Source organism: Psammomys obesus, unplaced genomic scaffold (genome assembly GCF_907164565.1).
Source record: "Psammomys obesus unplaced genomic scaffold, mPsaObe1.curated_primary_1811, whole genome shotgun sequence".
Taxonomy (NCBI): Eukaryota; Metazoa; Chordata; class Mammalia; order Rodentia; family Muridae; genus Psammomys; species Psammomys obesus.
Window position 1 is genome coordinate 380,314 of NW_026596117.1, and position 13,236 is coordinate 393,549.

The 13,236-nt window shown below is 38.2% G+C and overlaps 1 protein-coding gene across 1 annotated transcript in view; it reads left to right on the forward strand.

The window, feature by feature from the left end:
• The window catches only part of LOC129692693 (transmembrane protease serine 11F), a 99,605-nt gene that overhangs the window by 84,905 nt on the left and 1,464 nt on the right, over positions 1–13,236 (forward strand). The window contains exons 7-10 of the mRNA XM_055629167.1: positions 3,435–3,473; positions 6,299–6,500; positions 9,484–9,743; positions 10,382–10,524. Coding sequence (XP_055485142.1) covers positions 3,435–3,473; positions 6,299–6,500; positions 9,484–9,743; positions 10,382–10,524 — 644 coding nt within the window. The remainder of the gene's footprint in view (positions 1–3,434; positions 3,474–6,298; positions 6,501–9,483; positions 9,744–10,381; positions 10,525–13,236) is intronic.

A 13,236-nucleotide genomic window follows, 5' to 3' on the forward strand; every position in this document is an offset into this window, starting at 1 on the left:
AGAGAGAGAGAGAGAGAGAGAGAGAGAGAGAGAGAGAGAGAGAGAGTGCCTATCAGTGTGGAAGAAGAAAACTAAAATAAAAATTCACAATCAGATAAAATTTAGAATTACACTTTCTTCCATACTCTTGAGAGCTTATGATGAAGTTTCTACGATTTTTCTTTGTACCATTTGATATTAGATATTTTAAAATGTATCAAATAGTGAGCATTATCTTTTAAACAAGGCCCTGAGACATGAATCAGCAAAGACAGGAGCCAGAAACTAATCAGAAATATTATACACCTCAGAATCTTTTATGGGTTCATTTCGGAGATTGTTGTTGTTGTTTGTTTTATAAGATTTTCTCCATTTATGTGAGTGTGTGTGTGTCTGTGCATTTATGTGCACATGTGTGCAGAGGCCAGTGGAGGCTTGAAGAGGATATCTGATTCCTTGAAGATGAGATGACAGATGGTAGTGGATGCTGAGCACCAGCCCCAGCTCATTAGCATGAACAATAAGTGCCCTTGACCCTGAACCATCTCTATAGCCCCCAAAGTTACCTTTTATACTGAAGAAACAAACATGTGTATGAAAAGTGAATCTGAAATAAGAGAAATGTAAACTGTAAAGAGCTCTATTTATTTATTTGTCTATCTATCTGTCTATATATGGTTTTTCAAGACAGGGTTTCTTTATATGTAGTTTTAGGGGTCCTCTACAGGTCAGGCTGGCTCAAACTCACAGAGTTCCCTCTGCTTTTGCCTCACAAGTGCTGGGATTAAAGGTGTATGCCACCACCACCTGGCTAGTTCCTCAATTATAACTTCAAAATATTTTTCGTTATTCCCACGTTACTTCCAAGAGAAAAAAAAATATATATATCAGGGAAGTCCTTGTTTTTCACCAAAGTTGAAAATGAAGTTCAAATAGTTTATGAAATTAAAACAAAAAGCACTGTAGACAGCTGATTAGAATTCAAACCCAGAGGGATTTTACTGTTCTTTGAAAAACTGCAATTAGGGAGTGAAATACTGCTTCAAATAAAATACTGTCTTAAGTGATATTTTCAGATGCATGGACAGGACTTGTCTCTCTTTCCTTCCTCTCGATCCCTACGTCTGTTGTCTACATCTCAAGACAGCAGACCTTTCAGCTCCCTTTCGTTATCTCACGAATTTCTAAGTTTAGTTACTTTTGAGTTCATGTAAAAGAAGGGAGGGGCTTGCTGATCCTTCATGTACATCTTTAAGTTGAAATTTTCATACATTACACAAATAGAAATAACGATGGTATCATTTACTGTATTTGATTATTGATATATTATGTATCAAAAGAAAATAGGATGTATTCATCATTCTGTAAACATAACTCTCAGAGTAAATTTTGATTATTGATAATGTAGCTATTCCTAAGTCTTGGTCACATGCTTAAAGTAAACTACCAACCACCAAAGTTTACTCCATTGTTAAAGCTACAGAATTTCTTAAAGTTTTGAAAAGTAATATTTAGCCTTGGTTATACATAATGACATGTCTTATCATACAGGCTATTTTGATAACAAAATGAATATGTTCTAAGATAATTATTGATAATGAATATTCAACTACATACATTCTCTATTGTTACACATATGCCATTCATTTAAAAAAAAAGTCTCTGATGAATCTCTAGTAGGGCTTGGGGCTCATATTCTTTTTTTGCTATTTTCTTTTTTTATGATCATCTCATTTATTCTTTTTTTATTTTTACATTATAAAAATATCATCATCATTTATTACAATTTATTAAATTTGTATTCAGGATGTCTCCCCCTCCCTCATCTTTTCCCAATACCACCCTCCCTCCCTCTTCTCTTCCTATGCCCCTCCTGTAGTCCACTGATAGGGAGGTGCTCCTCCCCTTCTAGTTGACCCTAGCCAGTGTGGTGGTGCACGCAGGTAGGATTTGCTCAAAGAGGCAGAAGTTCACGAGTTCAAGGCCAGCCTGGGCTTATATTCTTATTTGGACATTCACAACAGAAAGGAATGCTCCGGGGTATAATGTTTGGCGTGGAGAGTATTTTGAACTAAAGTAAACCAAAAGGGCAACAGTACTTTCTGAACCTCTCTCACCCTGATTTCCTTTCATTTGCTTCAAGGCAAGCCATAGAAACTAGAAGTCCTCTTTCCCAAAACAAGTAGTGGTAGTCTGACCCTCATCTACCTTTCTGTGAAGAAGAATTCTCTAACCCCTCTCAACAGTGGATCACAAAGCCTTCCTTCCAGAGGGCCCTGCCTGGGGAAGAAGAAATGCTGCTCACAGACATAGAGAAGACGGATCAGACAGAGTCTGCTTACACAGACCACCATCTTGTCTCCAGCTACCTTTCTACAGTACATAGCTGTGGGACAAGAGCTGAGAATGGGCGAGGTCATTGCATAGGTTTTAAGTGAAGGAGCTTCTTACTCTTCCCTTAGTGCCAAGTCACAAACTTTGTGACACTTCAATATAAGAGATAGTCTCAAGGGGATGTCAGCAAGGTGTATGGCCAGATTTCCTAGTTCTTGTTAAACTAGGACCTTAAAATTGTTTCCTGAGAGTCTACCCTCATCAACGACCACTGGGAATATGGCCAGACTACACTGACTGGCAGCACCAGTTGTGATGAAAATCGGAGGCCACTTCTATACTTTGGCTACAGCCCCCTAAAGAAAGCCATTGGGGCATTTACCCTTGCTCCTTCATTCTTTTTTTTTTTAATGTGCTTTTTTATTGTTTATTATTATTAGTTACATTTTATTAACTCTGTATCCCAGCTGTATCCTGCTCCCTTATTCCCTCCCAATCCCACCCTCCCTCCCTCAGCTCCTCCCTGCCCCTTTCCAAGTCCACGGATTGGGGAGGACCTCCTCCCCTTTCGTCTGGCCCTGTTTTATCAGGTATCTTCAAGGCTGGCTGCAAAGTCCTCCTCTGTGGCCTAGCAGGACTGTTCCTCCCTTGGGGGGTGGGGAGGTCAAAGAGCCTGCCATTGAGTTCGTGTCAAAGATAGTCCCTGTTCCCCTTACTATGGGAAACCAATTGGTTATTGAGCTACCATGAGCTTCGTCCGAGTAAAGGTTCTAGGTTATAGCCATACATGGTCCTTGGTTGGAGAAACAGTTTCAGAAAAAACCCCTGTGCCCACATATATTTGGTCCTTGTGTCCTTCATTCTTAATTGTTTTACTTGATTATAATAGAAAATCCTGCAATAAAATACTCTGAGTTCATTTTCAAATGAAATTCTATTATTTGAACCAATGATCAAGTAAGAGGATTATTGTTTATTACTTGGTTTTGAAAACTTCAGTGTCTTTCTGAATTATGGAGTACTTCAAATAATTAGCAGTGGTGTTCATGAACATGTTAGCTAAATAGCCCAGAAATGGGCCTGTGTTGTCATGTCAACTAACTTCTATTTCTTTATTACAGCCATTGACAGCAAAAAGATGAGACATCTTCTCAATAGTCGTAAGTTGCAAAATCCTCAATTAATTGTTTATTTCGTAGTAAAGAGAATGGATCATCATATATAAGCTATTACTTTTTATACTTTTTTAATACTTTCTTTTTATACTTTCATAAATCAAATACTTAATCTTTTAATTTTTAATACTTAACATATTAGGTGTATATCAGTATGATTCTATTATTTTTAGTACATATTTATTACATAGTATTCTAGATGTCATATTAATATTCTTAAAGTATACTCTTATATAATTCAAGACACTAAGTTGAAGATTTTTTGTTACTTTTTAGGTTTTTAGTTCTTTTTTTTTTTTTGTCTGTTTTAAGATTTTCACACCTAAATATATTCTGAGTTTTGAAGGCAAATATATGGCTATTATTGATGTTGTAGGAATGCTTACAAAGGCTTTTTAAAGGTTGGTTTGACATTTGATCAATTGAAGATTTGATATCAGGGAATACAAATTTCTCTAAACTATTCACATATTTTAGAAAATAAAATGTTATTATTTAAATTAACAAAATACGTCAAAGATAATAAATTGATTCTTCTGGTCACATAAAGGGCAAATCATTACATATATTCAGAGTTACAATACTTTCTCTCAAGAGTAAAGTACTATTGGCTTAGCTGTGGAATCTCCTAATGTTATATCCCACTCTGTCACTCACCAGGTTGGTGATATACACAATTTGTAAGCTTCTCCAATGTTGTTGTTTTTTTTTTTAACTCTAAAAATCTATCTGCTCTATATCTAATATAAAGCATTTAAAAGAATATTTAGACTTGTTGGTATTCAATAATAAGCTATATATTGATAAAAATACATGGGAAAATCACTCTAGAATGGTCAACAGGAGAACAAAAATCCTTTTCTCTACTTTAATTATATGCTAATTTGGGCCAGTTACCACAAAGATATATATATATTTTTTTTATTAATTACACTTTATTCATTTTGTATCCCCCCATAAGCCCCTCCCTCCTCCCCTGCCGATCCCACCCTCCCTCCCCTTTCTGCATGCATGCCACTCCCCAAGTCCACTGATAGGGGAGGTTCTCCTCTTCTTTCTGATCTTAGTCTATCAGTTCTCATCAAAAGTGGCTGCATTGTCCTCTACTGTGGCCTGGTAAGGCTGCTCCCCCCTCAGGGGGAAGTGATCAACGAGCAGGCCAATCAGATTATGTCAGAGGCAGTCCCTCTTCCCATTACTATGGAACCCACTTGGACACTGAACTGCCATGGGCTACACCTGTGCAGGGGTTCCAGGTCATCTCCACGAATAGTCCTTGGTTGGAGTATGAGTCCCTGGGAAGTTCCCTGTGTTCAAATTATCTTGTTCTGTTGCTCTGCTTGTGGAGTTCCTGTTCCCTCCAGCTCTTACTATTTCCCACTTCTTACATAAAATTCCATTCACTCTGCCCATCAGTTGGCCATCAGGCTCAGCATCTGCTTTGACACTCTATACTGCAGAAGCTTTCAGAGGCCCTCTGTGGCAGGTTTCAAGGTTGTTTCCTGTTTTCTTCTGGCTTTCAGAGGCCCTCTGTAGCGGGTTCCAAGGTTGTTTCCTATTTTCGTTTTCTTCTGATGTCCATCCTCTTTGCCTTTCAGGATGGGGATTGAACATTTTAGTTAGGGTCCTCTCTTTTGCTTAGTTTGTTTAGATGTACAGATTTTAGTGGGTTTATTCTATCTTGTATGTTTATATGAGTGAGTATATACTGTGAGTGTCTTTTTGCTTCTGGGTCAACTCACTCAGGATGATCCTTTCCAGGTCCCACCATTTACCTGCAAATTTCATGATTTCCTTATTTTTCATTGCTGAATAATACTCCATTGTATAGATGTACCACAGTTTCTGCATCCATTCTTCAGTTGAGGGGCATCTGGGTTGTTTCCAGCTTCTGGCTATTACAAAGATATTTTATATCAGGAACTCAACTGTTTTTCTCACCCTAACTATACCTCAATAAGTAGGAGACATACCACATTAGTCTATTTGTTTCTTAGCGTAAACATTCCAACAGACTTGCAGAATTTAAGACTACCAGAATTTGCAGTAGTTTCTGATCTGTGAACTTGCCCCCATCCCATCTCTCTCCTTCAAAGATGCTAAATTACGACACCCACATTTGACACAAAAGCCCAAGGCTGCCTTCCCTTGGCAGAACACGTGGTCATTCTAGCTGACTGCACTTCCCAGCTTCCAAATCTAACATACCCAACTAAATTTGTTTCCATTTTTGCTTGTATTTTAAGTTCATTTATTATTTTTTTGGCTGATATTATCCATTTATATTGTTTATGAAAGACTTATTGTGTAACTCAAGCTGCTAAACTCAGACTAATAAAATTAATATACAGGTATCTCAAATACTTGGATTACATATATATGTAATATATAATATATATGTATGTATACTATATAATACATGTATATATGTATGTTTAAAATATATATTATATATGCATATATATAAAAAAGACTGATAAAACTGGGTTAAAGACCTCCCTTATCAGTGGACTTGGGGAGGGGCATGAGTGCAGAAGGGAGAGAAAGGGGGGATTGGGAGGGGAGGGAGGAGTGAGCTAAAGGGGGGATACAAAGTGAATAAAGTGTAATTAATAAAGAATTTTAAAAAATGAAATAAAAATAAAAAAGAAAAGGACCTTGAATATTTACAAACATTAAAGGCATGAAAAATAAAAAGTAAAAAAAGAGTTGCTGAGGCAAAGAATTTTGTAAGTAACTTCTCTAAACACATATCGTGATACTTTCCCTCTCTCGTCATAAGAACGAACTACTATGTGTTTCTTTGTCAGGATGTGGGATAAGAATGTCGTCTTCAAACATGCCGTTGCCAGCATCCTCCACTACTGAACGGATTGTCCAAGGAAGAGAAACAGCTCTGGAAGGGGAGTGGCCATGGCAGGCTAGCCTGCAGCTGGTAGGGGCAGGCCATCAGTGCGGAGCCACACTTATCAGCAACACGTGGCTGCTCACAGCAGCGCACTGCTTCTGGAAGTAAGCTCACTGGGCTGGGGGAGCATCTGAGAAGAGCTCAGTCTCGTCCTTTGCCCTGCCCCTCCTGTGCCCTCGACACAGCGCTTGATTTCTGCCATTGTGATTCTAGTGTGATCTTTCCTACAATACTATGTTATTCTCCATGTAGACTGCTATGTTTGTCTTATACATACTCAAGGAGAAAAGTTGGCTGGCCACCTCTGGTCTGTTCCCCCACCAATTAATCTCTCTGACTTCCCACAGTCGATATCCGGTATTCTTTGCTTATAAAGAGAGCTCAGAAATCTGCTTTGAAGCACGCCCTGGGCATGCATGACTCAGAATGTGTAGAGAGGGTAGCAGAGAGCTACCTGGTCACTCTGCCCTTGTAGCATGAATAAATGTTCCTTGCATGCACGGTGACTCTGTCTCGTGATCTCCTAAAGCAGATTTATCCTTCAAGGTCCTTCTAGGAGGCTTTAAAAAATTATTCTCTTAAGGGCAGCAACAGAATGATTCTAAGACATTTAGCCAGTGTCTATACAGACAAGGTATAATGAGAATGACCTAATGAATTTAAAGTTATCTGTTACCCTTTCAGTGGAGATTCATTATTGCCTATCTATGAACCCCAAAGTAACTAGTATCTACCATGTCGTCATGACAAACACAAATTCCACTTGCTTGTTAAGATTTTCTGACACACTCCTATGCTTATAGTTTCCCGATATTTGTATTACTGTTTTTTGTGAGAGTGTTAATTCACTTAAATTTATAATTGACTACTCTTTACACAGAAAGTAAAAATTACAACCAGAATTCCATCTTCATATTAGTAATTAATATAAATACTTGCTTTAATGAGTTTAGTGCAATTTCTGGGGATGATCTACATAGAAACTGAACATTTAAGCTGCTAAGTAGAGATTACTATTGATAATAACATTTTTCATAGTGCGATGAGGGTGGGACTATATTCAAAAGGTAATAGAATGGACAAATGCAACAATTTGAAAAACTACTTTTAAGGAGTGTGTAAATGAGAAATGGCAAAGAAATCTGATAGTTAATGAGACTTATGATTCCAAAAGATTTTTTTTAAATATGGCAAATATAGTATGTTTGATTCTAATAAAAGTAATCCAAAGTGCTGGGTAAGGTGATGATACTGAAGAAAAGGGATATTTTTGAGTGCCATAATTAAATATAATTGTATACATGAAATGCTGCTTAGAAAGGGAATAAAAGGATATTTTGAAGATGATGTAAAAGTTATCCAAATAGCCTTCATACTTTAATAAATTATTTTCCTATAGAAATAGTATATTTTAAAAATGGTGTTTAAGTCCAGTCCTAGCACTTCATGTCCATGACAGTTTTCTGCAGTCTTTAAGAAACAATGTGAGTTAGGAAGTTTTTGATAAACATGTAGGCAGACAAGAGGTTGCCCGAGCATCTCTCAGTGTCCTTATTCACAAAGCAGCGTTGTTTGGGTCTGTTGTGTGTTTTTGACAGTGAACAGAGGGATGGACTTTGTATTTTGTTGTCTCAAATTGTTTGTGTTCTCCTTAACTCATAGAGTCATGTTACTCATTACTTATCCTAAAATTGTAGCAGTCAGTGCCTAGGTATCAAATGAAGGTGTGTCTATATTGAACAAAACTTCCATAAATAAATAAAGTAATTAATTAATTGGTTAATTAATTAAACATATGAGAAGGAACTCTCTTCCTGCTCCGGGGTGTGTCTGGTCATCTTTGGGCAGTCTAGCACACTTTGGAAACTGATAGACTTTCATTACTCTTAAAAGTTGATGATTTAGGGAAGGAAGAGATGATATAACTATATTATAATCTCAAAATGTAAAATAAAAAGAAAATACTTAAAAAAAAATAAAAGAATGAAGGAGCCCTGACTTCAGAGCAAGTAAAATAAAATGTGATGTTCATGGGCGGGAGAGTTGGCTCTGTTGTTCTCTCTTGAAGAAGACCCGAGTTCCATTCCCAGCACACCTATTGAGTGTTGAACAGCTGCCTGAAATCCCAGCTCCTGCGGATCAGATAGCTGCCTCTTACCTCCACTGACACCTGTATTCACAAACACACAGCCACACAGAGCAAATTAAAAAAAAATGTTCTTAAAAAGAAAAAAAAGTTTTGTGATTCCTTTATAAATGAGGAAATTCCTCTTTTGAACTCTCCCCTGTGATTTTCTAACTAATTTCCTGTCACCCAGACAATTTGTGGTTTCTGTATATGTCTAATCATTCATGATGTGAATAATTCTAAAGGGATTGAACGGGGCTTTAGAGAAGAGCTACGGCAGTCAAGAGACAGTTGGGCCGGGTGGAACTCAGGGACCTGACCCTGGGAAAGGAAAGCAGCTGCATGGAGGAAGAGTTAGTAAGAGGGAGGCTGAGCACAGTGCAGCAAAGAGCTGTGGGAGACTGGCTTCCAGTAAGGGCAGCTTAGCCCTTGAATATCAGGAAGGGGTGTGGGCCTGGGTGGAGAAACAACTCGGTGCTTATGAGGAATTGCACGGTAGACACGTCCCACTTAGCCTCCAAGACCACAGCAAACAAGAGCTAACAAGCAAGTCGTCAAATCAGGAAGGGTGCTCTGATGCAGAGATACTGATTATCTAAAAGAGAGCAAATTTTTGAACAGTTCATTGAAATAAATTAACAATAATCCAAAGAATTCCTAACAAGGCACGGATTTTAATTTCGGAGATAGATAATGCTAATTGATTAATAAGTTATGTGCAATTATTTGGATTAGCCACAGAAAACCTCTTTCTCACGGAGCAGTTGATCTACTAATCAATTATATCTATCACCGTAGGACTTTTTCAAAAGCTTAATCCTGAAAATTGGGCAAAAAATATGATTTTAACCTCTCTCCTCCTCCTCCTTCCCTCTTCCTCCTCTTTTTTTCCCTTCTTTTCTTTCTTTTTTAGAAAGCAATGTGAACCATCACAAATCTTATCCTTTAATTTTCCACAGAAATAGAGACCCAAGTAAATGGATTGCTACCTTTGGTACAACTATAAAACCACCTGCAGTGAAACGAAGTGTCGGGAGGATTATCATCCACGAAGATTACCACAGAGAGAGCAATGAAAACGACATTGCCCTGGCGCAGCTCACTACCCGAGTAGAGTTTTCAAACGTGGTGCAGAGAGTCTGCCTCCCGGATTCGTCCATGAAACTGCCACCGAAAACAAGCGTTTTTGTCACAGGATTTGGGTCTATTGTAGATGATGGTGGGTAGAATTCTCTTATGTGAAATTTTCTCACATATTCCGCATGTAAATTCGGCTTTGTAAGAGATTTTTATAAATTTCATTTTTTCCCCCACGTTCACTACTACCTCAAGTTTACTCACCCGTAGCTTCACCCAAACCCCCAACGTCCCATCTGTACTCACCCCATGCAGCATGCTCCATTGCTAACCCTTATCACTGTTCTGCCGTCAGACGGCTGGTACAAGTTGGTCATCCATCGTATTTCCTTACATAACACACTACAAAGGACAGCAGGGAAAATGCTTCTCTGTGTTGTGTTCTGCTTCCTACTTTATAGTATATGGAAAAAGACACTGAGTTTATTTGCAGAAAAATGCAGAATGTGTCCTCATGAAAAATCTTGTATTCATATTGAAGGATGCTTTGGAGGAATCACTGATATGATATAATTCCGATGCCTGCATGTTTGATTTCTTTCATGCAGACATTTAGGATAGAGCAAATACAATTCAGAAAAAAAACCCCAATATTCATAAAATGCTTTGTACTTTGTATCCTGGGAATAGTACAGTTTACCCCTCATCTGTGTCTGAGGCACAAATCATATTTGAAAGGCACATCATTTCTTTGTTTGTTTATCCATGTCTATGTAATAGGTCCTACACAAAATAAGCTGCGGCAAGCCAGGGTGGAAACTATAGGCACTGATGTCTGTAACAGAAAGGAGGTGTATGATGGTCTGATAACTCCGGGGATGTTGTGCGCTGGATTCATGGAAGGAAAAGTAGATGCATGTAAGGTGAGTTGGAAGCCAAGCCTTCACAAGGAAATTTCCACTAGCTGTTTCTGAGTTTAGCATATGTGGAAAAGACATATGTACTGAATGTTTAATGTGCACAAACCCAAGGTAAAGCACCTTTCATACAGCGTTTTATTCAATGTGGTAAGATAGTTGCACCACTATAACTGCATCCATTTTATGTACTAGGAGACAAAATCAGCTGTACCCTCTTTGGTCCACACGTTACTTTGTGCTTCTTTATTCTTTTTTCTTTCTTTTTAAGTGGGGGATGGGAGAGGAAGATTGAGACAGAGTCTCATATAGTCGTCCTGGTCAGTCTTATGTCTCTGAGGATGGCCTGATCCTCTTTTCTCCACTACCTAAGTGCTGGGTATACTATAAGGGTGTACTACCATGCTTGACTTCCGTTGTTACTTTCTTAATGTCAAGCCCCAAAGATGGATAACTGCTCAGAATGATCCATTTTCTTGGAACCCCTTGACTCACAACTAGAAGGCAGGTTTTTCTTGCTAGGCATTAAGGTTTTTGTTAATGCATATCTCTTAAAAGAACATTGCCATCCTTTGTAGCAAACACCATTATGTGTGTGGGCATGCATGTGTGTGAGTGTGTGTGTGTGTGTGTGTGTGTGTGTGAGCTTATAAAATAATATATTATAAAGTAATGTATTTTCCTGTGCATTTTCAAACATCTTCAGTATTATTTCTCCCTCTGTATTACTCTCCTTTCCCTTTCTCCAATTAAGTCCCTCCTCCCCATTTCTGCATTTCCTCCTTCATGACACCTGTGCTCTACCGGACTCTTCTGGGTAAATCTTCCTCACCCCCACTCCCACCCCACCTCCATCCCCACCCCCACTCTCCATGATCCCTGTGTATTTTCTGGTTTCTGTTGTTACTTTAGGTTATATATTCAGATCTAAAGATTCATAGCTATGATCCACAAACAAGAGAAAGTATGTGTCTTTTATTCTTCTGGTTTAATTCACTCAGTATATTTTTCCAGTTCCATCCATTTATCAACAAATTTCATGTCTTTGTGTTAATTTATTGCTTAGTAGAATTCTGTTGCACCACATTTCTATTATCTGTCAGTCAATAGATGGGCACCTAGTTTGCTTCCATGTTCTAGCTATTGCAAACAGGGTGATGAAAATTTTTCTTGTTTTTTTTTTAGTATATATTTTATGTATTTCTACTCTGTACTTTATTTTCTTCTGTTTGCCATCCTTTACCTTAGTTTTTTTTTTTCATTTTCTACCTTTTCAAGGAATAATGTAATATTTAATTGAGATCCTTATTCTTTTCTGATCTATCCATTCAATGTTGTAAGTTTCCCTATGTATCCATTCTCCCTGCACCTCTTAAGTTTGGGGGATACTGTTTCAATTTTTGTTTGTTTCAGATTATTTTCTTAATTTCTTTTTGTACTTCTCTTGTTTCTCACTGGTTGTCTAGAGGCGCAATCTTTCACGTTTGTGAATTTGTACAGCTTTTTCCATGTATTGACTTGTAGTTTTAAGCCACTCTGGTGCAGGGGAGGGCTCTGTAATTCACCTCTTCTCTATGGCCCACCCTCCTTCTTCACTCAAGTCCCTGTTTTCATTGGCCTTTGGGAGAAAGTTCACATTAGCTCTGATTGAGTCTCTCACCTATAGTTCACCTTTACCTTGCAACTTGTTTTTGTTTTATTATTGCTGTTGAACATTGTTGTTTTATTTTCATTGGAGAAATCTTTTGACCTGGCTGCTCCAGCTAGACCCCTACTTTGTGGCTTGGCTATATAATATTTGGAAAGTATGTCTATGCCTACTGACTCTGTTCCTCACTTCCTTCTAATGCTTTCAACCATCAGTATTGGGTTTTCTGTATTATTTTCTCCAGAGAGTTCTTCCTAATGACTCACCAGTGACCTCAGTGTTAAATTCTAGCACTCATCTTTGACTGTTCTTTTTTTTTTAACCTGTTAACAGCACTTGCTGTTCTTGAAACGCTGTTTTCTCTTGATTATTATCTCCAGCCTATTTCCTCTTCATACCCCGTTTTAAGCAGCCGGTTGAATGTGACAAATATTTTGTGATAACTTCTCTCTCTTTCACTTCTATATTGTCCTCCCAACTCTCTTTTCCTCTTTTCTTTCACTGCATAGTGCTAGCAATTTTGTTTTTACTTTTGTACTCTTTTAGTGCATTTGCCAGATAGTCAGCATTATTAATAGAACGCTATTGTCGTTATGTCAAATGCATCATTAAAATGTTTTAGTGACTTTTTTTTCTTAAAAATACAGAGCAAAGTTTTCTAAATGAGGTCCACGATGTTTCATAACTCCTGGACACATTCACCAGCCTCATTGCATGTCACTGACCTCCTGCCCCTGCTGTTGTTTTCACATCTCCAGTTTCATCTTTTTACCCCTTTTAAAAAATTAATTAATTCAATTTACATCTCGGTCACAGGTCCCTCCCTCCTCTCCTTTCAGTATTCCTTCCTGCATCCCCTCTCCCTATTCCTCAGAACAGGGGAGCCACTCTGTCCAGACACCCCAGTTTATGTAGTCACATGAGGACTGAGTTCATCTTCCTCCCCTGTGGTCTTGTAGAGAAGTTCCACCGGAGGAGGGGGGAGGTGATAAAAAAGCAGGCAACATAGTTTGTGTAGGAGATACCTCCCACTCCCCTAACTAGGAGGCCAACATGAAGCCTAATTTGCC